Source organism: Notechis scutatus, chromosome 1, assembly GCF_049901735.1.
Source record: "Notechis scutatus isolate UNSWTSFEM ecotype Mainland chromosome 1, rNotScu1.2, whole genome shotgun sequence".
Lineage (NCBI taxonomy): Eukaryota > Metazoa > Chordata > Lepidosauria > Squamata > Elapidae > Notechis > Notechis scutatus.
This window is the reverse complement of record NC_142009.1, coordinates 308481782-308498090: the sequence shown is the minus strand read 5'-3', so window position 1 is coordinate 308498090 and position 16309 is coordinate 308481782. Positions and strand designations below refer to the sequence as shown.

At 38.6% G+C, this 16309-nt stretch overlaps 1 protein-coding gene and 1 long non-coding RNA gene across 6 annotated transcripts in view; one reads left to right on the top strand and one right to left on the bottom strand.

Moving 5' to 3' along the window:
- The window catches only part of TNFAIP2 (TNF alpha induced protein 2), a 30022-nt gene extending 18498 nt beyond the window's left edge, over positions 1 to 11524 (bottom strand). For 2 of the 4 annotated variants that reach the window (XM_026680179.2, XM_087952210.1), the window contains exons 1-4: positions 11241 to 11524; positions 6856 to 7222; positions 3705 to 4329; positions 1318 to 1432 (exon numbers count right to left, since the gene is read on the bottom strand). In XM_026680179.2, coding sequence (XP_026535964.2) covers positions 1318 to 1432; positions 3705 to 4329; positions 6856 to 7204 — 1089 coding nt within the window. In that variant the 5' untranslated portion in view covers positions 7205 to 7222; positions 11241 to 11524. The remainder of the gene's footprint in view (positions 1 to 1317; positions 1433 to 3704; positions 4330 to 6855; positions 7223 to 11240) is intronic. The other 2 variants (XM_087952211.1, XM_087952209.1) reach the window with 2 other exon arrangements.
- LOC148133481 (uncharacterized) overlaps positions 1 to 16309 on the top strand; it is a 278397-nt gene that overhangs the window by 63040 nt on the left and 199048 nt on the right. The window lies entirely within an intron of this gene.

The following is a 16309-nucleotide window of genomic DNA, read 5'->3' as shown; positions in this document are numbered from 1 at the left end:
CGCTAGAAATGCACATATATTTAAATCTAAGGTGCTCTTAAAATGACTGAATAGCAACTCTGCTGCATGCTATGCTAGAATTCTTCCACTAAGTGAAAAAGTTGCTCATGAACAAATGCTGGGCTTCAGTTTAATAAGCCTTTGCCTACCCAGCTGAGCTATGCAGGGGCTATGAAATGAAAGCTGATAAAGAGTCAAAATGGTCCATCCTCACCAAAGTGACTTCTGGAAACTCCCGCATACAAGAGTGGTTACCCTCTCTGGTAATAGCAGCACTTATAATATTTAGGAGTACGTATTAACTTTCCTGCAATAGCCCTTGGCTTCCTAATGAGGTTCTTCTGGGAATATGTGAATGGAGGAAGGACAGACATCAGCACCAGGGAGACCTTACCCAATTCTGGGCTCTGGCATTTACTATATATTGGACACCAGGTGCTGAGTGTGGGACTGCAAGGAGCAGAAACATCTTTGCATCTACATTCCAAATTGTAAATTACCCAAGAACAACGAGAAAAAAAACCCCAATAATTGTACCAAAACAGGAATTACACAAATGGAGTGCCTCTTTCTCCCCATTGTATTAGCAGTGCAGTATTGAATAACTTATAATACCAGCTGTAATGTTATATAGGAATTACCCTGGGATGGGAGAGGGGAAGAGGTGCTGCTCAGGGAACAATCAGATAAAAAGGGATGTAGTCCACAATTGAGCACAATTGAGCAATGGGCAGATAAATAAACTTAGAAGGGATCTGCTCTAATTAATTGGGTGGTTAAAAAGAGACAGTGAGAGATTTGTACTTTCTCACTTGCAAGATTGTGTTAATGTCTCCTTGTAGTAGGTAGGATTAGCTCACCTTGTTGCATTTCTTGTCTAGTCCACTTGGGAAGCTGACAGTAGTCTAGTTTCAAGTGTAGTATTAAATTAGAAGCAGCTTACAAACCACAGTGGTTTTGTTCACATACCACATTAAATCAAAGCTAAAGAAACAGAACTATGGCTGCGGTACGTGGGCCCGGGGGGGCAGGGGGGAGCACAATCCAAAAAGCCAACGTGGTGGGTGTGAACACAGAATTCAAGCTTAATCCTTATGTGTTAGGAAAAAAAGCAGGGCTTTGATCATGAGGTTGCACCTGCTCCCTTGATTTTTTTTTTGAACCCTCAGATGGGTGAGATGTGAGAACTCAACCACTGTGAAAAGTGACAAGTTGAATCTATCAACCGAAGAACAAATGTGACGCATTGCACAAATTCTTATATGAACATAACTAACTTGAAAAGCTATGGAATAAAAAGATAAGCAGAATTCTTACCACTTCCTGGGACAAATAAGTTTGTTCAAGCTGTTTGATCTGTTCCAATGGCAACAAGTTTCCAAGATTAGCTTCATCCAACTCTTTAACCAAATCACTGTTGTTTTTAATGTCCCTGAAACAGCCAAAAAGTATCTCATCAGCTGGTATCATATTCTTTCCTCATTGTTTGATTCAATTTCCCAAAAATTCTCAATATAAAGCAGATGTGGAAGTAGGCTATTTGCCACAGAATGCTTGGATTCCAATGTGAAAACCATCCATATATTGTATGACCAACATTTCACATTTGACTTTTGAAGACTCCTAGTCTTCAAAAAATAATTGATACTGGCAACCTTTATAGTGACAATCCAAGCTACTGAAACAGGGGTGGGAAATGCATTTAAAACAAAAAAGGCTAGATGAACCCACCTTGCAACAAGCAAGAAATCTAAAAAGCACTGGAGTTGAATTAGTGGGGAGCAGTGAGGACAATTGTTCAAAGTTAATTGAAAACAGACACTGCTTTTTGCTTTATTGGGTCATTGTTCTATTTCCTCAAACGGTAATTGAGTGCAGTTTACATTTAGATATTTTCAAGATTGCCTTTTATGTTACAGCCAAACTTCTTGATAATCCCCATTAGAATCTAAATAGATATAACAGTATCTGTTATTGAACAGGTTCAACTGTATAACAGCCTAACAGGTAACAATGAAAGATGCATTCTTAATCCTATTCTGACCAACATAGGGCTGCTTTACATCAGCTTAAATTATTTATCAACCTCAGCATTTATTTCAATCATAAACCTATTATAGTTTGCTTTCATATTGGTTTGTACATACCTTAAAAATTTGCATGAAAAATAGTGAACATTTTCAAAAGAACGTATTTTCATATTTCCCTGCCAATGCACATTTCGACAAATAATTTTCCCTAAGGCCTATTTTTAACACATTCTGATGGAATTTTCTCTTCACGCTTCCATTTTTGTATGCATTTTTAGTAGGAATCTCAAAATTGAAAGCCAATTACTTTCCACAACAACAGGTTATTGGATAGATTACTGGTATATTTCTGGGGTGATTCAAGATGTTGATTATGACCTATGAAGCCCTACATTGTGTAGGGCCTGATTACTTGACTGACTGCTTATCTTCCATGATATCATACTAATTAGTTCAATCCAATAAATTTTGGTGGACTCCAAGTCACTTCAATTAAACAATGTTGTCTAACAGGACCACACAAGTCTATCTCCTCTGGAGTGATGCCTGCATCTGGAATGAGATTCCCTATATTTGCATGGTTTCTATCCTGCTGGCATTCTGGAAAGCCTTAATATCCTAATTGTTCTCCTAGGCTTTATAGGTTAGGTTGTGTGGGCCACTGCTAAATTATGTGTAATTATACTTACTCAGATCCACCATCAGCTTTTGTTTCCTCTTTTATTTTTTATCATTATATTCTGTTTTTATCTTTTATTATTATATCATTATTAAGAGCCGTGGTGGCGCAGTGGTTAGAATACAATATTGCAAGCTAATTCTGCTGAGTGCCAGCAGTTCGATTCTCAACGTCTCAAGGTTGACTCAGCCTTTCATCCTTCTGAGGTTGGTAAAATGAGGATCCAGATTGTTGGGGGCTGTCATGCCCCCTTTGGAGCCTGAATCTGCAGAGGATGACGAGCCAGAGCTGGAGCTGACGGAGATCGAAGGGGTGATTTCATAGGAATGTGGAGAGGAGCAGGACAAGGCAGCCCAGGGCCCCTCAGGATTGAGATGGCTTGTTAGCAGGGAGGAACAGGGGCAGAATGACTGAGAGAAGGCAAGCAGTGGAAATGATGGAGCTCAGGCGATGAGCAAGGACTACCCCTTCCTGATCCCCAAGCACAGAGAGTGAAGGCAGGAACAGCGCAGCCCCATCCCTCTTCACAAGACGCATTGAAATTTAAAGAGACACTGTGGGGAGGGGCGTTTGAACAAACACTGAATTTGTAGAGTTTCTGTGCCGTTGCAGAAATCTGGAGTTTGCAGGACTGCTTGCTTCTTCCTTGCTTCGTGGACTCGACTCATTTCCCAGTTCCTTTGCTTTGCTAGACTGCACACAGCCAGAGGCTATTGTGTTCTGGGGCTTGCCTAGAACGTGGGAGCGTTTAGGGAATTTGGAACATTAAAGGGGAGTTTGAACTCTCAGTGTGGCCTTTGTGCCTTGTCCAGAGTCATCACAGGGGCAATATGCTGACACTAACCCACTTAGAAAGGGCTATAAAGCACTGTGAAGCAGTATATATGTCTAAGTGCTATTGCATGCCAGTTTTATCTACCTTGCCTGGAAGTGATCAGTGTCTAAAGTGGCAAGACTTGCAGAAAAACCCAGATATAGTATAAATCATTACTTACTTTGGATATAAATTTTGCACCCAGTTGAGAATTAGGTAATTGTCTTCTTTGCTCAATTCAAAGTCGGCAAACATCGCCATCTGAGATGAAAAGTATTGGTGGTAGAACTTGGCATAAGTGTTGCACACCTGAAAATCCTCAGGGTAATGCTGTTTAATATGCTGCACCACTGTAATCATGTCCATCTTCATAGTCTTACCCATATACAAGAAAGTGCTAGCAATGGTAGAGAGGTTCTTGTTATCAACCACAGGAGATGCTTTCATTCGTTCTTCTACAGATTTCTGGATAGTGTCCCTCCATTCCTCTTTCCATGTTTTGAACTGGGAATGAATAGATCTCTCCTTCTCCTCCTCCTCCTCCTTCTCCACCCACTTAATTACTACTCTCACTGCATTATTCAGCAATTCTGGCTCTGTTGATGCTATGCTGATAGATGACTGTATGATGTTGAAGACCTTTTGACATAAAACTTCTAACAAAACCTCAATTTCAGCCCAATTGCCTAGTGTTTTTTCATCATTGCTGCTGTCCAGATTGCTGTTGGATTCTTTTTGCATGACAATGAGATGTTGACTGGCTTCATAAAAATGTTGACTCTTAATCAGCTTCTTGATTTGGTCAACTGGCAAAACAAAGTAGAAACACCATGCTAATTAATGTCATATGATTGATAGTTTACTAAGTCATTCAAGTTATATCCTCCCCAATTTCAAGTAAAGTGTACTCATAACGGTTTATGGTCTAAACTTAAAGGTATATGCAGTGCTTTTTTTTCAAGAAAATAACAAATTGAGATTGGCCTCTGTAGCTACACTAAATTTGTTCTCCATTACTTCAATTTTTCATTTTAAAAAGGAGGAAAAATACTTTGAGTATGCTGTGTTGGGGTGAGTCTTGTACTTCATAGCTGAGTGGCTGAGGGATCATTCAACTTATTCTACTTCAACCATGTCTGAGCTCACCTTGAGGGAATCTCAACTAAGAAAAAGAAATCCCACAGGGCTTCTTGACCTTAACAAGCTTTTAGTATCATTTTGGACTTATGCTCCTCAAGGATGCAAATTCTCTCCAAGTAAAAACTGAAATAAGCAGACAAAATACTGGTCTAGGACCCTTATATCTTGCCAATTCTGTATTTCTCATTGTTAGTCTAACATTTCTGTTATCTTATTTTGTTGAACTGATCAGTCCAATTTGAAAATAAATCTAATGCACCATTCAGGAAGTATATATTATTCTGGATGTCTACTGAATCCAAAATATCTCATTTCTAGATATTTATATAATTTGCATTATGGCATTATTGTACAAATGGGGCCAATAGCTCTTGAATGAAAGGCATGTTAGAAATCCAATAAAATATTTTAATCAATTATGATAATTTGCAGAATTATATCAATATGTAATTTACATGCATTTAACTGCTCTGTCTGACTACAAGAATTTATATTCCATGGATGCAAAAGTATTGTCTGTTATTTGGGAGTGATACCTGGTTCAACATTTTGACCACTGCAAAATTGATTGCAATATACTTCTATTAAATTGTGGTTTGACTGTGTCTCGGTCAGGTAGATAGTTATGTTTCTGATACCCCAAAATTCATTTGGGGTTTTACAAAAGTCTTTCATGATTAATAGTAATCAAAATAAACAAGGAGGTCACTGGCACAAAAATAATCTTCTTCTTTGAAGTGTCAGTGAGTAGCAGTTGCCCTGTGTCATTTCTCTGAACAATGATAAGTAATGTGTACATCAGCACAATTTTGTGATGCAGCACACATAAACAGCTGTGAATCACAGAGACTTATTCTTTCAACCTATACACTGAACATACTTTACGAGAAGCTGGAATGAAAGAAGCTGAGCATGGTTTTAAAATTTGAGGAAGAAACATCATTGTGCTGTTATCTGGCAGTTGAAAATACAAAGGATCTGCAAGCTCTAATAATACAGGTCAAGAATGAATGAAAAAATGAAAAAATCGGACTAAAACTGAATATAAAGAAGACCAAAAGAGTGCCAACAGGTGTCAACTACCAGCCTTAGAACTGATAATGAGGATATTAGGATATTGAAGTGATAAATAGCTTCTGCCTTGTAGAATTGACCATCAACAGTAAAGGAATAAGAAGCAATGAAATATGCTACAGACTAGCACAATGATTGCCTTGGAAAAGATATTCAGATGTCATGATGTATCCATAGCTGTCAAGATCAGAATAGTGTAAGCAATGGTATTCCCCCTTGAACACTCTATGGAAATGGAAATTGGATTTTGGAAAAGCGGAATAGGAAAAATATTGACTCTTTTGAAGGCTGATGTTGGAAAAGATTCCTGAGAATTCAAATGGACAGTCAAGAAAACAAACAAATGGATCACTGAACAAATCAACCAAGAATTCTCACTTGAGGCACAAATGACTAAATTATTCTATTTTGGACACATTATATGAAGACCTAGCTCTCTACAGAAGGCTCTAATTAATGGTGAGAAGGCTGGAAGAAAAGAGAATGCAAGGACAACCAGTAGCAATGTGCATTGTTGAAAGACTTGAAGGATCAGGTTAGGGATAAATCATCATGGAGGAAATCTATGTGGTCATAAGAGTTGACCCTGACTTGATGGCACATAATCAATCAAAAGCAGATTGATAGTAATAATGTCAGGAAAATCTCTATGGCAAGGAATTCCAGAAGTAAGTCTTATCGCAAACACCTCTATGTTATGTTACATGAATTTCGTTGTATGTATACTGTGTATATATGTACAATGACAATAAAGAATTCAATTCAATTCAATCTAGCAGCCACCCAGTAACTCTGTAGTTGAAGAATCATGGATGAATCTCTCTCTCTCTCTCAAAATAAAAAGAAAAGAAAAAGAAAAAGATATAGCAACTATTCACAGTAGCCTTGAAGAATATCACTTCTCTTCCTCTTTCCTTTCCGAACCCTATTATTTTTTAAAATATGTATGCTATTTAATATATGTATATGGCTGCCTATATAGACATGACTCTGGAAAGCTAACAATTAGTAACAAAATTTTAAAAAGCCCACAAGTCTTAAAGCCCACAAGTGCCAAGTTTGGAGACCCCTAACATATAGTGACAGGCTATCCCTTCCATATGATCATCATTCTGTACCTGTAATCGGTTGACAGTTTTCCTCCTGAGGTTTCTTTTCTTTTCTTTTCCCACCTCTGCCAAAAAAATGAACAATTTTTCGTATTATTCCTGTTTTCGGCTTGTCCTTATCACGGTCTGTTCTACTGAGTTCCAAAAGTGATTGAGGAAAACATTCAAGGGGAGGAGTCTGCTTGTGGTTCTCAGTTCTCATGTGGTTCTTTGGATGGGCTTCTTCAGAGGATGATTCAATTGACAATGAATCGGGTTCTGATTCAGAAGATGTTGAAGGTTTGGCTGTCTTCTTGCTTTCAGTCTGTTTAACAAGTTTTGGAGGACTGCTATAGAAAAAGGGCCTTGATTTTTGCATTTTCTTCTATGGAAGACCCTGCAAATTATATGAAGAAATTATCAGAGCCCATAATTGTCATTCAGTAAATAAAAATGCACTATAGGAAAAACAGAGATAAAACATTCCCAATATACCATGTCAATGTATCCCCATTAGTTGACAAAGCAAAAATATTCCGAGGCTTTAAATTATAATGTTTAACATTATGTTACAGTAAAAACAGTAATACGGTATTTAGATTCTACGGTATTCTACAATATAAGTGGGAAAAATTGATAAAATACTGTAGGTTTATAAAACATATTTTGGAATTATGAGTTAAAAGGTTTCAATATTGTGCAGACAGTCCTCAAGTTACAACAGCAACTAGGGCTGGAATTATCATCACTAAGCAACTCATGTCACAAGACCATGTTGCTTAGATACAGCACTTCCAGCAATCGCAGATGTTAAACAAAGGCAGCATGGGTCACTATATGAGAAACTCAAATGACTGACTCTGAAGCAATGAGGCAGTTCAGGATACATTGCAATGTTTGCTCCATCTTAGCCATGTATCTTGGGTTAACCCTAAATATATGCAGTGAAAGCAGAAGATCCTATCAATAATATGTTCTTCTGATGAAAGACTTTTGCAGGTGACTATAGCTAATTCTGGTAAATAATGCTGACTTTGTAGACAACACAAGGAGAATGTCCATGTATTCTCAATTATCTATGCAAAAGATTTGTTTTCCCTTGCTAAATCCATGTACAACTGATAAGACAAGTAAAATTTCCCCATAAGGCAGAGAAAATGTATAGCAACCTAAAGCAAAATAATGACTAAAAAATACATAAGCAGTAGCCACCAGAGAGTAACACTTCTTATTTTTAATCTATTGTTTTTTTTCCCTCTGAAGGAAAAAGGGAAATATTGACAGCAGGTATCTTAAGGGAGGAATACAACCATAATCTAGCTCTAATTGCATCTTAGAAACAATGGCTCTATAATTTTCCAAGTTTAAAATGCTACCTAAGAATTATGGGAAAGTACACATGATGTGAAATGTTTCCTTTCCCAAACTCCACTCCAGAATGTCTATAAATGCAGACTTTTTAAAGAAGTCCTTCAGAGCAAAGTGCCTAAACAATGGTGCCTTCTTTGGATTATAGTGTGAACTATTCCTTGCTATTGATTATGTTACCTGGAAGTGACTGAAACTGAAGTCTAAAACATCTGGATAACATCATGATTTATATTAAAAGCCATTACGATTAAACACTGGATTGTCAATCCATCCTGATGAATTGCATTTCACCCCCACCTCCCATCTATACATTCTAAGACAGGGGTTCCCAACCCCTGGGGCCATGGCCTGTTCAGAACCGGGCCGTGTAAGCGGTGGGTGAGCAAGCGTGTGTGTGTGTAGCTCATGCACAACCATCCCCTTGGCCCCATGCTGGTCCGCAAAGCTGGAAAGGTTGAGGAATGCTGTTCCAAAAGAATATATACTTTCAAAAGTCGCTCAATTTACTGTAATTAGTTTGAAAAGACTACGAATTTATTTTTCACCCTAGTTTTCATCATTTTTTAAAATAAATAACTCAAAGTTGTGAACATACCTAACATTCCTTCTTCCTATTTTCCCTCAGGTGGGTTGAACGGAGAGAGAGTGACAGAGCTGGCCATGACTCTATGCATAAAATGGAACTAGAATTCACAGTGTGCTAGCAGTTTCTAGCCTGGTGATTCAACCACTAGACAAATCTGATTCTCTGTTGAAGGATTTCAGCTCCCTGCAAGCCAGGGCAGAGCTGAAATCCTTCAGCCTCAAGCACAACCAACCAGGCCCCAGAGATGACAGGACATACTCTTAGCTGCTTGCAACAAGCTCTACAACTTTCTCTGATGGCTTCTCCACTGACTTTCTAAGGAAGGGATGCAAATGGCAATCACATGTTCATAGGGAACTTGGCAAATAGATGTGAACAGGTTGCCTAGCACTTTGATCATGTGACTGGGAGGGTTTGGTGCAATGTTTTGTGATGGTCAGAGGTGCTTTACAAGTCATAAAGCACCCTTTGTGAGACCATAGTTAATATAAACCGTCATTAAGCAAATGGTCCTAAGTGAAAAACATTAGGTGTAAGTAAAAATGTGTTTTAAATATAAGCAATGGAAATGCATCAAATCAGTTTTATTAATGCTGTTTTAAAATCCGGTTTAGCATATTGCTTGCAAAAAAAGGGAGGGGTATTCAAGAGAATGAAAAAGCATTTGACACTAGAACAGGGGTGTCCAATCTTGGCAACTTTAAGACTTGTGGACTTCAACCAGCTTTGCAGGCTGAGGAATTCTGGGAGTTGAAGTCCACAAGTCTTAAAGTTGCCAAGGTTGGACACCCCTGCACTAGAACAAAGTCTTTACTTGAACACATTCCGATCAAATAAATACGTACTTTCATAAATTTCACTAATTTCAACTAAACTACAGCATTGTTCTGTGGTTTGAATGTATTTCATCAAACAACATAAATGGACTTTTTTTTTTTGAAACATCATCAGTTAAGGAAGACTGCATAAAGCTGACTCTGCACTTCGGGTTATGAATATGATGTAATTCTAGACACAAATGAAAGTTTATATTTCACCCTATTTCAGAAGAAAATTTACACGTTTAAAATAAAATAAAAATTAAACCTGGCTTTTCAAGCCTCCTGAAAGAATCTAAAAAAGCTCCCAGTCCTAAAGATGACCTTTTATCTTCCGCTCCATCTGTGTTCTATGGCTTGGCTCACTTGCTTGATTGGATCACTGCCCATGGAAGTTGGAATTCTGTGGTTTCTTTGGGCTGGTGATGTGAGAGGATATTTGGAGACAGATGAAATTCTGTGATAAGCAGATTTCTTTCTACGCCCCAACAGCTGCCCCATCCTGCCCTAATCTCTAATCCCAGTAGTAAGAAAAACTTGCTTCCATCTATGGTTTAACTCTAGTGTTTTAATCAAACCATGATCTCTGACAGATTATTTTTACAAGCCAATTTTTTTTTCAGATCCTGGTTTAATTCAACTAGTCAGCCTGGTTTGGTTAAAGTCCTATACATACCACACATTTAGGTTTTCTTGTCATGTATAAATAAAATATGTAATATAGACCTAAATACACAGTGTACCTGTGATTTAGAATATTGTACACCTGTTGGTTGAGTCAAATTTAAAAATCACTAATACTGACTTGCCCCTTAATGAACTCACTTTTTTAATGAACACTGAAATATTACAATTTTGTTCAAACGTTTTAAGCCATGGTTTGTTGAACTGTCAGACTGACACAGCAGAATTCATATGTTATATTAAGCAAGTCTTTCTACTGAATGTAGAATGTGTGGAATATTAACCATAAAATTATAACATTGGAAATTGCCATTGCAACACATCTGGAAATTATCAGATCGGAAAATTCCCAGTGGGAATTCCCTGGCCATAGTTGCCATAATAAACTTAATGGATTACCAGGAGCTACTCTAAACCCGGGAAGCCTTATTTTTAATTGAGACTGTCCTGGAAGTCAATTCCCGCAGCTTCCAGTTTTTCCAAAGAGAAGCTGGACCTAGACAGAAGACAGGAACGAGGCTTAGGGAATTTTCCCGGAGAGTCTATTACTGTACTTAAAGAATTTGCTTTTGCCCAAACCCATGTACTTTGCTCTCTCTTAAGCGGTTCCAAGGAGAGCAGCAGATACAGAAAGGAAAAGGCGACGATAAGCCAGGTGAGGATGGGGGGAAAAAAACACCAACCACCCAAGAACAACCTTCGCGAGATCCGCCACTTTCATTGCGTCCATTACCTTACACTCACTCACTGGACTTGCCCCGAAAATCATAAACTAACCAACGGACTTAAGTTGCACAAGATGCTAATAATAATAATAAAAATAACCAAGGTGAAAAGTAACCAAGATTAGAATAGGTGGCGCAAACAACAATCCGAGGGCTAGATCTTTTTAACAGAATTGGGTAAGCCAGTGCAAGGGGGTCGGGCGGCGACAAGAAGCGCGACGGACGACTTACGCGGCGTCTGGAAGTCAGAGCTGGCAGGCGAACCTTCTTCCTTCCACCGGCGAGCTGATCATACACACACTCCACTTTTGCCAGAAGCTGCTAATGCTCGTGGCCTATATAACAGGGAGGAGGCGGGGCCCACGCAGTCCTTCGGGTGGTAAGTGGCTTGGAAACTCCGCCTTGCCCAAAATGAGCCAAGAGGCTCGGGGAAAATTTCCCGGAAAGGATGGAATTTCCAATCAGCAACCTCTTCTCCCTGAACGGCGGTCACTCGAGGGAGATTATATCTCCGGGGAGTCTGAAAAAAACTAGTATTTTAGAATCTATCTATCTATCTATCTATCTATCTATCTATCTATCTATCTATCTATCTGTCTGTCTGTCTGTCTGTCTGTCTGTCTGTCTGTCTGTCTGTCTGTCTATCTACACACACACACACATGTATATATGTATATATGTATGTATATATATATGTATGTATATATGTATGTATATATATGTATATATGTATATATGTATATATGTATATGTATGTATGTATGTATGTATATATATATATATATATATATATATATATATATATATATATATATATATATATATATATATATATATATGTGTGTGTGTGTGTGTGTGTGTGTGTGTGTGTGTGTGTTCGCCCTTACGCACGTTTTTGAGGGTCCGCAGAAGAGCGTTAGGGCGAGGAGGCAGACGCTACTCCGGGCGCGCGCCTTTCTTTGGCTCCTCTACTCCGACGCTTAAACAGTAAGGCTTGGACACCCTCTCCGTCCCACTTTACCGTCTCAAACACGGAGAGGGCAGGCAAGGCGCTGGAAAGGACCGTTGCCAAACCGTTTGTCCGCCCAAGAAGGAAAGGAAAAGCCGAGCGCAGAAGCGTGCCGACTACAGGAATAGCCGCTTTCCTACTCACGCTTGCTTACTCACCTCTGCTTGAGCAGAAACAACAGGCTTGCACTTCCAACTGATTTGAGGGCTGATTGACTGGTTTGCTTTTAAAGTGGCGGTGGTCACCTATTGGGAAGCCCATTACGTGTCTATTACTATCCTGAGTGCTTTTCTCTTGAAGATGTACTTGGTCACCGAACGATCAGTTATTTTCCTCTGCACAAAACCAAATATATCAGATTAAAAACCACAGCCTCTATTCAATGCCCAGTGTTTCTGCAGCAGGCATCCAGTACTAGAGGGCTCTTAGGTGCTCTCTGAGCTTGGTTGTTCTCCTGCAAACGTTTCATTATACAGACTAGGTAAGGTCATCATCAGTAAGCACTGATGAAGTTACCTAGTTTGAGTAATGACACGTCTGCAAGATAACAACCAAAACTCAGAGAGTATCCAGGACCTCTCATTTCAACCCTGAGCTACAAATATTATCTTTTATTAAAAAAAAATACTAGATACTGTAGTCTAATGATCGCTCATTACCTTAGTATTCTTCTTTCTTGGGCAATATAGCTGTGGAAGGATATATGGCTCTAAAAAACCCCAGCAGATGATCTACAAGATGGGAGACCAACATGCAACCAGAACTCTGCTGTCTTTAAAACCACGGGACTCTCATTGGCTTTCCCTGCCCTGATTGTCTTTCTAGATGGGTTACGTTCCAGGGTGTGTTATTTCCTGTTACCATGCTAGTTGGGGATAATGGGATCTATAGCCAAGACAATAGAAGCTAGCAGGTTGAAGAAGGATAAGTTACATGGTGTTTTTAGGAAAAGGTGGGTATATATGAGCAAATAAGTCCAGATTTATTTATGCTCTAAAAATCAATTTGTGTCTTCCATATTTTCTGGCTACTTTTAGAATGCTGGAGGAAGTTGGAGGTGAGACACCTTGCTATTTTACTCCTCCCAATTGTCAGGCATTTGCTGGCAGAGGATGAAGGTTATGAATAGGACGGTTGCTTTTTCCTCTGACTCTGCCTTTCTCTTTTACTCACAGGCTGAACCTCTACTTATCTGTGGCACCCACAACATTATTAGAAAATAATGAGTCATATCAATTATTAGTCATATCATGCGTTTTAACTTACATAATACACTGTTGGAAATCCCCACACAATTTTAACACCTGCATAGCTATATAAGTTGACCCAATTAGAGATAATTGTGGGGTGCCTCAAATACTCTTACACTTTAGGAACAGTGGCTTATTATTTATTAATATCTAATAAATATATTTTTTATCAATCATGTGAGGGAATATTTAAGATCAAGGCTATAAAGACTTAGATCATGGGTGTTAAATTCGTGGCGTCATGTTGCTGTCACATGACATTTTGAGCGTTTTCCTCCTTCATGGAGCTGGGGGTAGGCATGGCCTGCACATGATGTATCCAGCCTGCGGGCCACCAGTTTGACAAGCCTGACCTAGACGGATTATTCTTTTGGAACTCCTATGTGTAGTCAAGAGGAGAATGTATGGTATGAAAGCAAACAGGTATGAGCTGTGGTGGCGCAGTGGTTAGAGTACAGTACTGCAGGCTACTTCTGCTGACTGCCAGCTGCCTGCAATTTGGCAGTTCAAATCTCACCAGGCTCAAGGTTGACTCATCCTTCCATCCTTTCAGGGTGAGTCCAACGAGGACCCAAATTGCTGACTCTGTAAACCTCTTAGAGAGGGCAGTGAAGCACTGTTTAAGTCTAAGTGCTGTTGCTATTGCTAGTCCTTAACTTACAAAATTTTCAGTAATCAGTTTTTGTCTGCTGTTAACCTTCAAGAAGTTGCAATCACCTGGTCACGAACTTCCACACATTTAGGTCAGTCTGGGATGGAGATTTAAAGTTGCTTTTGTATAGTAGACTCAAAGAAAAAACAAATATCCTACATCAGCTAATTATATCCCAGCATGGATTGGTTTTTCTTCAGTATATTGGTCATTATATTTACAGGTTCATTGAGCCATTGTAAAAAGCCATTCTTTAAGCTGCTTATCTAGTATAAATCTAACCAAAACTGTATGCCACATTATCTTTACTCTTAAGTATAAACGTCCCATAATGCCAAGAGGAGCTTTGCCTCTGGGGCTGATAGTAGCTACCATATGAATGGGAGGTAGGGATGGAAAGAAGAAGGGAATCACATGACATGTGGCATGAAGAAAAGAATGTCCTCTTCTCCATAAACCTAAAATTTATTCCTGAATTGTCTATTTCAGCAATGTCAGAACTGACAGTGCCACCCATCTGTTTGGTATGTATTTATCTGGCTGTGGGTGAAGATCCTTACCTTAAATAAAATAATATGCACAATTATTTTCTGTCAAATATCTGGCAGCCGATTTTTGTGAATTTTCAGTTCCTTCCTGTGGAGAAAGTTAATCATTGGAATTTAGCAAACCAATAGAAGTTGCAGTAAGCTTATTCAGCTGCCTCCAGCCATGGACTTCTCAAGATACTTTGGATGACTGACTCCATGATTCATGTGTCCTCAATAGCTCTAGATGATAAGAACTGTGGTCCAGCATAACTGTACAATAACAGGCTTAGGAGAAGCTGTTTTGGTCCTTATGAGCCGTGGTGGCGCAGTGGTTGGAGTCCAGTACTGCAGGCTACTTCTGCAGAACTGCAATTTGCCAGTTCAAATCTCACCAGGCTCAAGGTTGACAGGCTTCCATCCTTCTGAGGTGGGTAAAATGAGAACCCAAATGGGGGCAATATGCTGACCTTGTAAACTGCTTAGAGAGGGCTGTGAAGCACTGTAAAGTGGTATATGAGTCTAAGTGCTATTGATATGTAGCTGAATCGTGGAAAAGAAATTGTTGTCATGACTGTCGCAACTAAATGTTTGTTGTCTTGCATAACGGTGTTATTATTTCACTTCTGTAGAAAAAGCCAAATCCTGCACAATGATCCCATCTGTTTCTACTTGGTGGATCAGGTAGAGTTCCCCAGCACATGGAATCAGATCCTGCATTAAATTATGAAATACTTATGAAACAAAATTGTATCAAAGGTGAGGGTTTGAACATGCCATTTAGTGAAACTGGATTTGGCATTGCATCCTGAAGCCATGATCTTTGGTCAGGTTTCTTGAACTTTTCTTTGAAAGAATTGCAGTATTAATTCTTTGTTTCTGATCAGTTCCAAATGTGGATGTAGCAATGGGTTGGACAAAAAAATAGAAAAGAGGGAGAGGTACACGTGCCTTTTTGTCTGTGCTGCAAGGCCCTCGGGTGCATCTGAGGGCCTACTGTGAGAAACAGGAACGTTGCTAAATGAAATGAGGAAGGCTTAAATTGTTATTCAAATTACACAACTGAATTTCTTCTTCTTTTAATAGATGACATCTCCAAATATATATATATATATATATATTTCAACATTGTTCTTTTAAAACTTCCTTTCACATTTGCTAAGAAGTAGACCTTTAACTGTTACAGAAAGTTTATTGTGTTTTATAGTTTTAGTTCCTGAGCTGTTTGTTTCTTATGACTTCTCTCTTTCTTTTTTTAACAAAGGGCATCCAAATCAATTAAGAAATCTGAACGAATTTCCTTCAGACCTGAGGTTAATTTATGATGTCTGATTATCTAGTGGATGATTGTATACTTAAAAAAAAAATAGATTAAACTTTCCAAAGGATTGCTCCTTCCCACCTGGGAAATTCCATAAGCAAATCAAAAATGATGTAAAATTAAACATATATTTATTTATAAATAAATGACAATATTTGTAGCTCAGAGTTGAAATGAGGGGTCCTTGGTGCTCTATGAGCTTGGTTGTTTTCTTGTGAACGTTTCATTACCCAAACTAGGTAACATCATTAGTGCTAGTCCTGATGATATTACCTAGTTTGGATAATGAAGGACCCCCCATTTATTTATTTCTAGATCGTTTCCTCCTAAAAAGATTAAGAACCAGGAGTACTATTTGATAAAGAACTAAAAATACATTATTCAAGAGGCTGAAATACAAACTTAATGTCTCAGTAGAAATTATATAGCCTAAGAAGATCAAGGTTGTACAATTTTTAACAGAAATACAAATATAATACAAATACCCAAAACAGTGGTGGGATTCAAATTATTTTACTACCGATTCTGTGGGCGTGGCTTG